At 51.9% G+C, this 15,385-nt stretch overlaps 2 protein-coding genes and 1 non-coding gene across 3 annotated transcripts; 1 reads left to right on the top strand and 2 right to left on the bottom strand.

Moving 5' to 3' along the window:
- On the bottom strand, nucleotides 1–5,906 carry TMEM221 (transmembrane protein 221). Its single transcript, XM_039243410.1, has 3 exons — nucleotides 5,510–5,906; nucleotides 3,129–3,214; nucleotides 1–522 (listed from the first exon to the last, which is right to left on the bottom strand). The coding sequence occupies exons 1-3, from the start codon at nucleotides 5,827–5,829 to the stop codon at nucleotides 53–55; spliced, it is 876 nt and encodes a 291-aa protein (XP_039099341.1). The 5' UTR covers nucleotides 5,830–5,906; the 3' UTR covers nucleotides 1–52.
- A 2,176-nt stretch (nucleotides 5,907–8,082) lies between these two features.
- NXNL1 (nucleoredoxin like 1) lies at nucleotides 8,083–12,044 on the bottom strand. Its single transcript, XM_039243295.1, has 2 exons — nucleotides 11,719–12,044; nucleotides 8,083–8,413 (listed from the first exon to the last, which is right to left on the bottom strand). Exons 1-2 carry the CDS (start codon nucleotides 12,042–12,044, stop codon nucleotides 8,083–8,085), a joined length of 657 nt encoding a protein of 218 aa, XP_039099226.1.
- Nucleotides 12,045–14,510: 2,466 nt separating this feature from the next.
- On the top strand, nucleotides 14,511–14,595 carry TRNAP-UGG. Its single transcript has one exon. It is a non-coding gene; the product is annotated as a tRNA-Pro (tRNA).
- Nucleotides 14,596–15,385: the final 790 nt, after the last annotated feature.

The raw sequence follows: 15,385 nt of genomic DNA, 5'->3' as shown, positions 1-15,385 counted from the left end.
AGTCCTCTTCCTGCTGCCTGATACCCCAGATATCGGTCCCCAATCCCTGGGTTCACACCAGGGTGGAGTCCTTCCCTGAGCCCCCTGGCCTGTGGCCCAGCATGCTGCGCATCTCATGGGTGATCCCTTCCCAGTGCCCTCTGCCCGCTGACACTGTCCGGTGCATGCGGGATAAATGCAGGCTGCCCTCCCGGCCTCCCCCCTTGGTTGCAGGCACTGTAGCAGCGCCTGTGGGCCTGAGGGGGTCCCCAGGTTCTGGAAAGGATGAGTAGGGGGTCCAGTGGTGGGTACCCTGCTGAGGCTGAGCCCCGGGGCTGGCCTTGGAGACTTCAGCCGGGCGGACAGGGTCATCCTCAAAGTGCGGTGGGGACAGTTCGTGGAGGCCACGGCGGGTGGCCCGGGCAGCTCGGAGCAGAGTGTGAGTCAGTACCGCCACCAGGACCAGAGCGCCCACTCCGAGGATGGCGGCGGCTGCCGCTCCGGTCTCGATCTCAAAGAGCAGCAGGGCGTAGATGGACAGGGCTGGGGAAAGAATTGGCTCTCATTTACTCAGTCCACAAACGTTTGCCCCTGGAGAGCTCCCCAGGGGGCAGTCACAGACACCCGTACAACACACTAGGCACATAGCTTAACTTAGCGAACCCTCTCACATCGTTGTCGCATCCATTTTACTATAAAATGGTAAATTTCCATGCCTTATTATGTGTACTTGACTGCAAGTCAAGGTCTCAGGCTTTCTGAATCCCCGCGATCAACTTTCAGTGAATCACAGCCCCTCTCTGGCCTCAGTTTGCTGGTCTGAACAAGACAGTTGATGACCTGACCTTGAGGACCGACCTGTACTAGTTTTCTGTTGGCTTGTCCAATGCCTTGTTGGCATCATTCTTTTTGATGAGGACCGTCTCGTGCATTGTAGAACATTTAGCAGCTTCTACCCACTAGATACAATAGCATTCCCTCCTGCCCTGTCATGACAACCAAAAATGTCTCCAGATATTCCCAAATGTCTGCTGGGTCAGCAGAATCAGTTCCCATTGAGAACCACTGGTCTGGCGCCGACCCTCACCCTGATTGCTAATGTAAGAGCACTGACCCACCTCTCTGGCGTCAGTGATGTGTATGGTACTAGGCTTGGCCAATCAGAGCATTGATTCCCCCGGTTACAGTGATTGGTGCAGGGCTATCACATGATCCAAGCTCAGCCAATCAGAGCCTGCCCTGGGACTATTGTCTGGGATATGGGTAGGAAGGAATTTTCTTACAGCAGCAGCAGGGGACTTGGTAGTGGAGAAGCCCAGAGTGGATGGAAGACTTTTTGACATTTTGTGGGCTGTTTTTACGCTTTCTCCAGCTCTACACTTTCTTTTGAGATGCCACACTGCATCATGTTTGACATATTTAAGTGAGGCCAAGGACCTTTTTTGCTCTAAACATTTTTTAAAAGTTTTTTTTTTTTAATTACTCTTTTGGTTCTTGGTTAGCAACGAATGGATAATTGGATGATCGCTGGACGTGCTCAGGAATTCTTGCTGAGTGAGGTCACCTAACCTCAAAAAGAGTCTAAATGGGAGCTGAACAAATTCTTAATTTAACACTTGATGAGGCTGACATAGTTACCTTTTTGTTTCTCTTTGTGAGTTTTCTTGTATATTAGAATGAGCATATCTTATTCTCCAAGTCTCCAACATTTTTTTGCCAGCTTGTGAAAACGCTCAAGGTTGTAAGCATTGTGTTGAAAGCACTTACAGGTATAGGCATCTTTCTCAGGGAATAGCAAGTTAAGAGGTGAAGCGAGAGGCATTTCTGATTACCTTTTGATCACCTGGATCTAGCCGCACCTGAAGTCAACAACACCCTTGATCTTTATAGATACACCAGTCACACCATCCACTCTCCTTTTTTTTTTTTTTTTAAGTCACATCTGGAGCATTTTGTTAAGCCAAACAACAAAAGTTAGGCAGAATTTCCCGCAGTTTACATACACATATATACCCTTATATTCCCATAATGAACCCTAGGCTCACACCTCACAAAGAAAGATTGTAAATATATCTTCCAAGCATCTATTTCTCTGTTGCAGGAATAAGAATAAGGCAATCAGAGCAAATCCTTTGTTTTTCATGCAGCTGGGTATTATTTTCTTCCAGTAAAACAGGTTGCTTAGAGGGGTGCCAGTGATTTCTGGGTGATTCAGCACTGAATCTGCAGCCCCATCAACACATTTTCCAAGATTAGAACAAAATAGAAGATGTCAGGAGTCTCTTTAAAGAAACTTGATGATTTGATTCCTTTGGCAGCAAGTGTGGGCAAGAGACTAAGAAAAGTTACTACACGTCAGGGAAGGAAGGACAGTGTGTTGTGTCCTCCGGGCACCCGTGTTATTTGTTTTTGCTCTGCTTCATGTTTCACATGATTTACAACTGCATTTCGGGTTTATAAAGCATTTTTTCTTTTTTTTAATGTACGCCATTCTTGAGCTGGAGGTTCTGATATTTATAACCAAACGGTTTTTGCCGGGACCGACCTGTGAAACCCTATCTGTAGAAAACCACCAAGGACGTGGACGCTTTTGTTCAAACCAAATGTAGAAAAGATGACAAGGGGTGCCTGGGTGGCTCAGTTGGTTAAGCGTCTGACTTCGGCTCAGGTCATGATCTCATGGTTCATGGGTTTGAGCCCCGCATTGGGCTCTGTGCTGACAGCTAGCTCAGAGCCTGGAGCCTGCTTCGGATTCTGTGTCTCCCTCTCTCTCTGACCCTCCCCTGCTCACGCTGTCTCTCCCTCTCTCTCAGAAATAAATAAAAAACATTAAAAAAAAAAAAGAAAAGAAAAGCTGATGAATCCAAAAGTGTTCTGAAGACAACTACTGCTCATGGACCCCTCACTGGAATCAGATGCTTTCATGGGCTTTCGTGGGGTTTCGCCCAGAATGCCCTCAGCAATTCTGTAAGGTGGGGACCATATGCCTCTTTACTGATGAGGCAACTGGGGTACAAGAGAGTCTGCCCAAGGTCCCAGAGCAAGAAAGTGTCAGAGCAGAGAGTCAAACATAGGCAGTTATGGGGCCATTACACCCAGCCACTCCAGCCCAGGGCTCTACCCACCACATTCCATCCCCCAGCACGCACCTGCTAAGTAGACAGAGACCCCGCAGCAGAAGAGGCCAAGGGCCACGTGTCTGAGGAGGCGGCAGTCATAAAGAAACCAGTCAGACCTAGGAGGGAGGGGGCAGGAAGAAAAAGGGCTCAGGGGGTGGGGATGGTGGGGGAAAGCCAGGGAGGAGAGGGTGGGAGAGTGGCCCAGCTTTGGGGGATCTGAGTTCTATGCGAGGACCTAACCAGCCAGCCAGCCATCTATCTCTCCATCTACCCACTCATCCATCCTTCTTCCCATCCACCTATTCCCATTGATTATTCAACCGTAGAGCCAGCCAGCCATTCACCAATGCCCTATTGATCCATCTATCCACTTGTTTAAACAGCCACCATCTGCCCATCTATCTGCCATTCACCACCTCACTCTCCATCCATCCATCCATCCGCTCATCCTTCACCCACCCATCCATCCATCGTCCATCTCACATTCACCATCAGTCGACCCAACCGACTATCCATCTGGCCATTCATCCGTCCTTCACCGCTCATCCATCCACTGTGCCCCCCCCCCCCATGACCTCTCCATGAACATCAGTCCATGCAAACATCCAACACTCATGAAGCAGCTATGATGCCCGGACACTTGCTAGACACCTGACTTCCAGTGCTTTACACACCACAAACTCATTTGGGACACGAAGGAACTGAGATTAACTTGCTATCAGAGATCATGGAGATCCCCAAGAGCTGAGACTGACTGAGGACTTAGTTTGGAGGTGGGCACTGTGCTAAGTGCTTCTGCTGTGTGCATTCTCCCTTCCCCGCTCCTGGTGGCTTAGGAAACGGAGGCTCTGAGAGCTTCCGTTAGCACTCATCTCCCTCCGGTACAGTGGAAGCGGCCTCCTCTCTGGTCCCACCATTTTTGCACGATGGCTGGAGGGGGTTATTTCAAACCTAAGTCAGAACATGCTCCTCCTTGCTCACAACTCTCTCAGGCAGAATAAACTCCAAAGTCTACACCACAGCACAGAAGCCCTGCATGGTCTATTTCCTCTGATTTCCTTACCCTTATCTTCCTCATCTCTCCCTCCAGCCACACCAATCACCTCGACCTTGCTCTAACACCCCAAGCTCTTTCCTGCCCCAGGGCCTTTGCACATGCGGCCCCCCCCCCCCCCCGTCACAGTCCTCCAGATCTTCTGCCTCTTTTCCTCTTTCAGGTCTCAGCTCAACCCTCCCCCAATGGTCCCACCTCAACAACACTTACCCGTTCCTCTTTCCCACATCACCCCATTTTCTTCCTTTCCCAGCATTCATCCTCACTTGACGTTACTGACCTGTTGTCTCTACTATCTACCCCATGAGGGCAGGTCTGGATCCACCTGGTTCCTGCTGTGTCCTCTATTCCCAGTAATGGGTCAGCCCCCTGCAGGCGCCCCATATTTGTCGACTGACTCCTTATGCTATCCACTAAATAGTACACAGTTTAGGTGGGATCTGCTCCCGTGGCAGAAGTTCCCACCCGCTCAAATTCGTGGAATCCTGGGGGCGCCTGGGTGGCTTAGTCGATTAAGCGTCCGACTTTCGCTTGGGTCATGATCTCGCGGTTCGTGGGTTCGAGCCCCGCATCGGGCTCTGTGCTGACTGCCAGCTCAGAGCCTGAAGCCTGTTTCGGTCTGTGACTCCCTCTCTCTCTGACCCTCCCCTGCTCACGGTGTGTATCTCTCTCTCTCCTAGAAAAAAAAAAATTCGTGGAATCCTGGACGGTGATTCTGGCTCTCCTCTCCCCAGCAACCTGGAGGGAAACACCTGGATGCCGGGCAGCCGGGCAGCCGAGTCCTTGACTCAAGGAAGGTTCCTCACTCTACATTCACTGCCCCCCGCCCCCGCCCCCGGCTCAGGCTCTGGCTCTATGAGAATTAAATTCAAACCTAGCCCACCACTTCCAAACCAGGCAGCCCAGAGAGATCAGCCTACCGTCTGAGACGCAGGGAAGGAAGGGAGGTAGCAACGCGGGCAGCCTAGGGGAGAAGGGGGTGGGGGACCTCACTGAGCTAATCCTTGGGAAGCAAGAGGCACCAAGAGCTTAGGGTTCCCTAAATGACAGGCGCTATCAACACAGGAGCTAGCTCACCCTGGGCCCTCAATGAGCCTCAGTTTCCACATCTGTAAAATTGGCACCTGCGGTAAATTTTCAACTGCTGTAGGGTGGAGGGAGAGAGGGATGATAGGAGCTGGGGATGGGGAGAGGGGAGGAAGGGAGGGCGGGATGGAAGAAAGGAGAAGGGGACAGGGGACGAGGGAAGCCCCCCCCCCCACGCCCCTCCGTCAGGCTGAGGCCCAGAGACGGGCGGCGGCTCGCCTGGCTCGCCCAGCCCCCCAGCCAGGCTTCGGGGTGGAGGGGCTTGTCCTACCTGCCGGGACCGGGCCCCCGCGCCAGCTCGGCGCCCAGGTGGCCGCAGAGCGCGGCGAGCAGAAGGCTGGTGAGGCCCAGCACCAGCGCGAGCGCGGCGAGCGCGGCGGCCAGAGGCAGCAGCGCCCCGGCCGCGTCCTCGGGCAGCCCCGGGCCGGCGCCCAGCTCCGGGCCGAGCCCGTCGGCGCGCATTCCCCGCAGCTCCGCGCGGCCCGCCTGCAGCTGGAACAGCAGCTGCGCTCCCAGCGCCGCCAGCACCGCCGCCGGGATGCCCAGCAGGGTCATCGCGGCCAGCACCCGGCCGCCGTAAGACCGGGCCATGGCAGGGGTCCTGCGGGCCTGGGTGGGGGGCGGTCGAGGGATAAGAGAGATTTTAGTCGCAGAGAAGTTGGGCGGGAGGCCCAGGCCCCCCGGAGTTCCCAAAGGGGGCGGGATTGCAAGGGGTATCTGAAAATTGGGGGGCGGGAGGGGGATTGGGACGCCGATCGCGGTGGGGATGAGGGAGCTCCGCGAAAACTTGGGACAAAGTCTTTCCTTCTCCCTCTGGGGACCCTGCGGGCGCCCCCTCCCGGCCTCCAGGTCCTGGCTGGGCGGGGCCGGGGCGGGGCGGGGCGGGGCCTGCGCGGGGCGGGGCGGGGCCGAGAAGAAACCGCGACGGCCGGGGAGCCACAGGGGCTGGGTGGCTGGATCCAGGGAGCTCCACTGAGTCCCTAAGTTCATTAAAGAGACCCCCACTCCGCCCACTGCCCTAAGCACCTGTTTCATTGTTAAAAAAAAAAAAAAAAAAAGGAAACTTGAACGAAGTTTTAAATAATTCACTTTGTAAAAAATTCCTTTTTAACCTTTATTCATTTTTGAGAGACAGAAAGAGATAGAGCGTTTGAGTGGGGAAGGGGCAAAGAGAGAGGGAGACACAGAATCCCAAGCAGGCTCTGAGCTGTTAGCACAGAGCCCCTTGCGGGGCTCGAACCCACCAACTGTGATATCATGACCTGAGCCCAAGTCTACCGCTCAACTGACTGAGCCACTCAGGCGCCCCGTAAATAATTCACTTTGATATTTGATCTCTTACCTGCAGACCTTGCAATTGGCTGCAACTTCCCCTCTGTTCAACTTTCTCTTGGGGCGCCTGGGTGGCTCAGTCGGTTAAGCGTCCTACTTTGGCTCAGATCATGATCTCATGGTTTGTGGGTTCGAGCCCCACGTCGGGCTCTGTGCTGACAGCTAGCTCAGAGCCTGGAGGCTGTCTTTGGATTCTGTGCCTCCCTCTCTCTCTGACCCTCCCCTGCTCGCACTGCCTCTCTCTCTCTCAGAAATAAATTAAAAAAAAAAAAAACATTAAAAAAATCAACCTTTTCAAGGCTTTGCAGAAATGTCGCCTCCTGGCTGAGGCCCCTCTGCCCTTCTTGCTTATGCAGACACCCCTATGTCTTGCTACTCGGCTTTGGTCTTCCCATGACAAGTCTTTTATTATTATTTATTTATAAGTTTTAGAAATTGAGGTGAAGTTTACATGACGTAAACTATTTTGAAGTGAACGATTCAGCGGCATTTAGTACATACACAGGGCTGTGCAATCATCACGACCGTCTAGTGAGGGAATATTTTCATTATCCCCAAAGGAGACCCCGTTCCCCATTCCCCTCCCCAGCCCCTGGCAACCACTGATCTGCTTTCTGTCTCTGGATTTGCCTGTTCTGGACATTTTCTATAAAGGGAGCCAGCCAGTCTGGGACTTTTTATGTCCATTTGCTTTCACGGAGCAGGTGTTTGATGTTCATCCATGTTGGGGTGTGGATCCGTGTTTCATTCCTTTTTATGGCTGAATAGCATTCCACGTGCGGATGGAACCCATGTCGTCCATTCATTTCTATGTTGACGGTTATTTGGGTTGTTTCAACTTTCTGCTGTTTTGAATAGTGCTGATGTCAACACGCACATACAATTACTTGTTTGAATCTGTTTTTGTTTCTCTTGGGTACATACCTACTAGTGGAATTGCTGTAAATGTGGTATTTATATAGTTAACTTATTGAGGAACCTCCGGACTGCTTTCCTCAGCGATTGCACCATTTTACCTTCCCACCAGCAGCGCCCAATTTCTTCATTTCCCTGCCAACCCCTGTTATTTTCTGGGTTTTGATTATAGCCATCCTACTGGGTGTGAGATGGTATCTCATGGTGCTTTTGATTTGTATTTCCCTAATGGCTAATGATGTGGAGCATCTGTTCATGTGCTTGTTGGTCATTTGTGTATCTTCTTTGGAAAAATGCCTGTTCATGTCCTTTGCTTATTTTTGAATGGGTTGCCTATTTTCTTGTTTCCCCCAGGCAGCACTTTGAATCTTCTGAAGCCCTGCTGGTGTTTCCCGGAGGCCTGAGCCCCCACCCCCACTCCCACTCTCACCCCCACCCCTGGCGGGGGGCGGGCACGGCGGGTGGGGGGGGGGGTCCGGTGTTCCCGGACAGCCGGATGTCGGCGTCAAGTGCCCACTGCTGTGTCCCTGTAGGGGCGGGGAGGGCACTCTTTGGGAAGTGGGCACAGAATCTTCAGGCGTGTGCTCTCCGCGGGGGTCAGAAGAGCGCCTCGCTCCCGCCCTCCGCCCCGCCCTCCCCCTCGGGGTCGCTCCCCCTCCTGGGGCCGCGTTTGCCCCGCGCCGCCGGCTCCACGCGGTACTTGCAGCGGCGCAGCGGCTCGGTGAGGCTCCGCGGCGCGGGGTCGTCCAGGTCCTCGGGCTGCAGGAAGTTGCGGTCCAGCACCTCCGCCGCCTCCTGCCAGTTGGCGAAGCAGGCGGGGCCCAGACGCCGGATCTCGTCGGTCGCGTCGCGGGTGAGCACGTCCCCTCCAGGCTTGAGCACCACGACAGCCGGCAGGCGCTCCACGGAGAACTGGCGCCCGAGATCCCTGCGGGGCGGGCGCGTCAGTCCGGTTGGAAGCCCGTACCTGATCCCGAGCCGGGGAGCCACACAGCCCTCCCAGGACTCAGTAGAGCACCTCCTGTGTGCACAGCCCCGTGCCGGGCGCTGGGGGGAGCCCACGGACCGGACTGGGCCAGGCCGGGGCTCGGTGGCCTCCACACTGTGTCTCCAGTACCTCAGACGTGCTACCGCCTCAGGGCCTTTGCACAGGCCATGCCCTCTGCCTGGAGCACTCTCCCCAGACTTTTGTGGGTTAAGACCCTGTGCTGGATATCCAACCTCAAATCTCAATGCCTCCCTCTCCCCTCCGCTGTGCTGTGCCTCTTAGCATCCAATACACTAAACATTTATTTTTCCTTTTTTAAAAACTTTATTTATTTTGAGAGAGAGAGAGAGGGAGAGTGTGAGGATAGGAGCAGAGGGAGAGAGAGAGAGAGACAGAGAGAATCTCAAGCAGGATCCACCCTTGTCAGTGCAGAGCCTGATGCAGGTTTGAACTCAGGAACTGTGAGGTCATGACCTGAACCAAAGTCAGATGCTTACCCCACTGAGCCACCCAGGCGCTCCTGTTTTTCCTCTTTATCATTTTTGCCCACAATAGGATGTAGCTTCACCAGGGCACAGATTTCTGTCACCATTTGCCTGTGTCCCCAGTGCCTGAAACGGTATGAGGCAGGGATTCGGTGCTCAGGAAATGTGTGGGATGAATGACTGAATCAATACTGATAAATGCCATAGAGAAATACCAAGCTGGGTAAGGGACTGGTGGTCAGGGAGGGCCTCTCCAAGTAGGTGAGCTTTGAGCACAAAGCTGCAGGGTGAGGAGAGCACTGGGGACCAGAGGCCCAGGCAGAGGACACAGCTGTGCAATGAGATGAAAGGGAGATTAGAATGTGACCTTGATCATGGGCCCTGCAGGCTCATGGCAAGGAGTTTTCACTTTGTCCTCAGTATGAGGGGAAGCCAGTGAGGAGCCACCCACAGCTCCAGGAGACCCCAGACCACACCTCCCATCTGGGCCAGACTCCTGCACAGGCGTCCGAAGTACTGGGGCGCCCAGGCTGGGCCCATCATCCACCGTGGTTCATTTTCATCCACTGGGTTTTTGGGTGGCCCTTTTCCGGGCCTCTGCACAGAGACTACATGGCACTTGCAAAGTCACACAGGACGAGGTTGCCAGACTTAGCAAATAGAAATACAGGACACCCATTAAATATGATATGATGTGATATGATATAATATAATATAACTGAATAACAGCATGCAATGTGTGGGACATACTTCCATTAAAACCATGTATTAAAAAATACACTAAAAAGTAATTAAAAGTTAATCATTGGGGCGCCTGGGTGGCTCAGTTGGTTAAGCATCTGATTCTCGGTTCGGCTCAGGTCATGATCTCACGGAGTTGGAACCCCACATCACTGATTGTGCTGAACCTGCTTGGGATTCTCTCTCTCTCTCTGCCTCTCTCTGCCTTCCCCCAATCATGCTCTCCCTCTCAAAATAAATAAGTAAAACAAAAAAAGTATTCATTGTGTTTTCTGAAATTTGTTTTTTAACTGGGCACCCTGTGTTTTCTCTGGGAACCCTGTAAGGGGTAGAGTGGGCGCAGGGGGGTGGGGGCTCGCTCACCCTCTGTCCAGACATCGAACCCCAGTGAACGGTGAGTTGGGAGGACCCTGCCTCAGATGAGGTCAGCAGATCAGCGGTTGGCTACAATGCTGGCGTTTCTGCCCCGGGAAGGGAAATGTTGCCAGTTTGCCAGAAAGATCGGCCTCAGCTGCAGAGAGGGCAGTGGGAGTGAGCCGGTGTCCACATCTGATAATGTTGGACGGAGAAGGAAGGTATCCAGAAACTTCCAACGTGGGGAACAAAATGAATGAAATCTGTAAAGTGCCACAATGTCTGCGAGCCCTGCTCAAATGGTTCAGGGCACACGCCCGCAGGGGTGCAGAGGATCCAAATCTGGCAAAATGTTAACAATTGTATTGTTCGTTGTTTCATTGTATGTATCTTCCAACTTAAAATTTTTTTTTTGTTTTATTTTATATGAGAGAGAGCGAGAGAGACAGAGCATGAGCAGGGGAGGGGCAGAGAGAGAGGGAGACACAGAATCTGAAGCAGGCTCCAGGCTCTGACCTGTCAACATAGAGCCTGATGCAGGGCTCGAACCCACGAACCGAACCGTGAGCTCATGACCTGAGCTGAGGTCAGACGCTCAGCTGACTGAGCCACCCAGGCGCCCCAAAAAGAAGGAAAGTTTTACTGCAGAATACAGGAAGATTCTTCTTCTTTTTAATGTTTCTTTATTTTTGAGAGAGAGAGAGGGGGGAGCGTAGGTGAGGGAGGGGCAGAGAGAGAGAGGGAGACAAGATCCTAAGCAGGCTCTGCTCTCTCAGCTCAGCCCAATGTGAGGCTCGAAATCACCAATAGTGACAATGTGACGTGAGCCAAAGTTGGACATTTAACCAGCTGAGCCACCCAAGCAGCCCTGGGGAAGGTTCTAAAATAGCTACAAATCTAACACTATTGGGCAGCTCGCTGCAAAGCTTGAATCCACTTACCTCTCAGCTCCAAGGCCCTCCCTGGCTCACAGCCTTGATCTGTGCCCTCTGCCTGGAAAGCCTTCCCTCCTCTTTCCCCTCCTAACCTCCCTGGACTTGGGGTCTCTCTTTAAAGACACTGCCTCAGGGAAACATTCCCTGACCCCAAACCTCAGCAAGGTCTGCCCGTTAAATTTCCACATGGATCCTCCGTTCCCTTCCGGAACACTACTGCACCTTGTTATTATTATTTTTTTTTAAATGTTTTTTTTTATTTATTTCTAGGAGAGAGAGAGACAGTGTGAACAGGGAAGGGTCAGAGAGAGAGGGAGTCACAGACTGAAACAGGCTCCAGGCTCCGAGCTGGCAGTCAGCACAGAGCCCGACGCGGGGCTCGAACCCACGAACCGCGAGATCATGACCTAAGCGAAAGTCGGACGCTTAACCGACTAAGCCACCCAGGCGCCCCTACTGCACCTTGTTATTAAATATTTATTCGAGTCTGAGTCTTTGTGTCATGTCTGTCTCCCCAGCTACTTTGTAAGCTCCTTGGGAGCTTAGTGGAGAGGGGCATATGCACCCCCCTGGGGACCACCCTCTCGCCCACCAGACTCGGTGCAGACTGGCACCCAGGTGCTCATCAATTCCAGATGGAATGGAGGCCAGAAAAGAAACGAATCCTTCACTCTCAGCAGAAATAGCTCCTCCTCCAGGAAGCCCTCCCTGATCTCTCCTCCCATCTCACCTCCTCAGGTCGTCCTCGAAGGGCAGGAAGAGCCACTTTTTCGGCATGTCCCTGAGGAACAGATCCTGCTCTTCCTCCGTGGGGTCCTGGGACACGTACACCAGGGCCAGCTGGGCTGCCCGCAGCACGTAGAACTCATCCGTGAGCCGCACGAAGAAGTCCCTGAGGATGGGCGCGAAGGCCTGGCACCGTGGGCACGAGCCGGCACCAAAGAACAGCAGCACCAGCCGGTTCTCCAGCCGGCGGCTGAGTTCCGCCTCCGTGTCCAGCTCGTCCTGGTCGCTGTTGTTGCGAATCAGGACGCGGCCAGAGAACAGGGAGGCCATGGCAGCTCTGGCCAGGAGCTGGGGACAGGGCGGAGGGACTCTGTATGGCCCTGGGCCTGTTGGCCAGCTTCTGGTGCAGGATTAGGTATCTTTAGGAGGACAGTTTAGGACCTCACTAATCTGCCTACGCAGTGACCTGATTCTGTGCTGCCTCCAAGGGCGGGGCCAGGCCCCCACCCCCCATGGGCTCCTTCTCTGGAGATAGCTAGAAAGCCACTGAGGCACAGGATTGCAAAGGACAACAGCCATACTGACCTATGGGCGTGAAAATATTGTATTAAGTTGTGACATAAAAATGTATGTGTTTTGTCATGAACTGAATGCATTGAGTAATCCTGATTCAGGATGGCTCTGCAAATGGTTGTGGTTTCTTTTTTTAAACGTTTATTCATTTTAGAGAGACAGAGCACGAGCATGAGAGGGGCAGAGAGAGAGGGAGACACAGAATCTGAAGCAGGCTCCAGGCTCTGAGCTGTCAGCAGAGAGCCCGACGCGGGGCTCGAACCCATGAACTGTGAGACCATGACCTGAGCCCAAGTCGGACGCTCAACCGACTGGGCGCCCCATGTGATTTCTGAATCAAGATGAGCATAAGTGATATTTTGAGGTGTGTCTGCCTGCAATGGCAGGGTTTTGATATGAAGTTATCTTTGATTTCCATGGGAGACAAAGTCACAAGCTGGCTGATACCTGCTTTGAGAGGACATGAAAAAACATGCTAAATTCCAGTTAGAAGTATAAAAATTGGGACGCCTGGGTGGCTCAGTCCATTAAGTGTCCACCTCTTGATTTCAGCTCAGGACGTGGTCTCATGCTCATGGTTCGTGAGATTGAGCCCCATGATGGGCTCTTCACTGACAGTGCAGAGCCTGCTTGGGATTCTCTCTCTCTCTCTGCTCTTTCCCTGCTCTCTCTCTGTCTCTCTTTCAAAGTAAGTAAATATACTTTAAAAATAAATAGATAGAGGCGCCTGGGTGGCTCAGTCAGTTAAGCGTCTGACTGTCTCAGGTCATGATCTCCTGGTTCGTCAGATTGAGCCCCACTGAGCACTGTCAGTGCAGAGCCAGCTGGGGATTCTCTCTCTCTCTCCCTTTCTCTCTACCCCTCCCTCACTAGTGCTTTATCTTTCTCTCAAAATACATAAACTTTAAAATAAATAGATACATATAAATAAATCTTTTTTTTTAAGTGTAATAATTAATAGCAGGAAACCTCACTAAATGGAAGTGTGAGGCCAGAAGGGGGAGCTCACACCCCACCACTCCATATCAATTACAGGAAGTGTCAATTTCGGACCTTCCGCAGGGGAATCCACAGGAAAGAATGATCAATTACAGCTCCGGACAGGAAAAGATGGTTATTACATCTCTTACCATAAGCCAACTACCCCAGCGGCTCAGCCAATTAACCATCATCACCCTGAACTCCTGCTTCTCTCCGATGGACTTTCCTTCAAAACAACCCCTCTCAACTTCCTCTTTCTTTATAAAATAACGTTCATCTCCTTTGTCGGAATAGCCTATGGTTTTTGCTGGAGTTTGATTCCCCCGAATCACAATTCTCTGCTATTTCCAAATAAACCCGTTTTTTTTTTTTTTGCTAGTAAACTAACTTTATTTATCTATTTTAACATTTATTCAATTTTGAAAGACAGAGAGAAGGAGACAGAGCACGAGTGGGGGGAGGGGAAGAGAGAGAGGGAGCCACAGAATCTGAGGCTGACACAGAATCTCAGAGCCCGACGTGGGACTCTGACTCATGGACCGTGACATCGTCTCAGGAGCTGAAGTCGGATGCTTAACAGACTGAGCCACCCAGGAGTCCCACTAACTTTCTAATCAACAGAAGTTAATGAAAACACATGTTTGCGTTTTTTTCTTCACCCTCTTTTTTTTTTTTTAATGTTTTATTTATTTATGAGAGAGAGAGCAGGAGAGGGTCAGAGAGAGACACACACACAGAATCCAAAACAGGCTCCAGGCTCTGGGCTAGCTGTTAGCACAGAGCCCGATGTGGGGCTTGAACCCACAAGCCGTGCGATCATGACCCGAGCCGAAGTCGGACGCTTAACTGACTGAGCCACCCAGGCGCCCCTCTACCCTCTTGAATGCAGTCTGGACAGCCCACCTTAAGATCCCTTGGTGTGTAAGGTTCAAGTTCAGGGCCACAGTGTTTCGCAGTCCCTTCTCATTAGGAGATGGAAACTCTTTTCCCTCTGATTGAATCTGGGCTGACTTCGTGACTTGCTTTGACCAATAGAATGTGGCAGAAGGTGTGAGTTTGGAGGGTAAGTCTTATCCTTGCTTCCCACTTTGATTCTCTCGGAATGCTGTCTCCAGATGCCCCGGGTAAGGAAGCTGACCTAGTCCAGGAGTTGACACGGCTTTTCCATAAAGGGCCAGGTAGTAAATGTTTTTGGCTTTGTGGGCCATAGCCACAGTTCCATTAAGACTCAATTACAGGGGCACCTGGGTGGCTCAGTTGGTTAAGCGTCTGACTTGGGCTCAGGTCGTGATCTCACGGTGCGTGGGTTCGAGCCCCGCGTCGGGCTCTGTGCTGACAGCTAGCTCAGAGCCTGGAGCCTCCTTCAGATTCTGTATCTCCCTCTCTCTCTGACCCTCCCCTGCTCACACTGCCTCTCTCTCTCAGAAATAAATAAATCATTTTTAAAAATTTTAAAAAAGACTCAATTACAGAAGCGGAAGTCTGAATTTCATAGAATTTTCACGCGTCATGAAATACTAGTCTCTTGATGTTCTTCAACTATCCAGAAAGGTAAAGACCATTCTCAGCCTCCGCTGAGGCAGATTTGATCTGTGAGCTGTGATTGGTTTGCAGACCCCTGTTCTAGCCTGTCAGATAAGAGGTCACACGGAGTTGTTGACCTGAAAATTAAAACAACTATTTTACCAACAAAAATGGGCTTGTTCAGGAAGAGCAGAGAATTGCAATTCAGAACAAGCAAGCTATGCAAAAACCATAGGCCTGTCCAACAAAGGAGAGGACTGTGATTTTATGGAGAAAGAGGAAGTAGGGAGGGGTTGTTTTGAAGAAAAGTCCATTGGAGTTCCCGGTGATGATGGGTTTCTCATTGGCTGAATTGCTGTGGTAGGGAATTTATTGTAGAAGATGCAATATTCACCCCCTGCTGGGGCTTATGAATGATAATTCCTTCCTGTTAATTCTTTGGTTTAGGGTCTGTTATGGAAGTGGGGTGGTATGGTGGGAGGGCTCCCCCGTCTAGCCTTCATCTGCATTTCACTGAAGTTTCCCTTGATTAATTTTCACAGAGGTGGACCAGATATTCAGGGGACAGGCAGCACCAACTGCCACACATGTGA

Source organism: Hyaena hyaena, unplaced genomic scaffold (assembly GCF_003009895.1).
Source record: "Hyaena hyaena isolate Hyena2069 unplaced genomic scaffold, ASM300989v1 scaffold_227, whole genome shotgun sequence".
NCBI lineage: Eukaryota > Metazoa > Chordata > Mammalia > Carnivora > Hyaenidae > Hyaena > Hyaena hyaena.
This window is presented reverse-complemented; position numbering and strand designations above follow the sequence as displayed.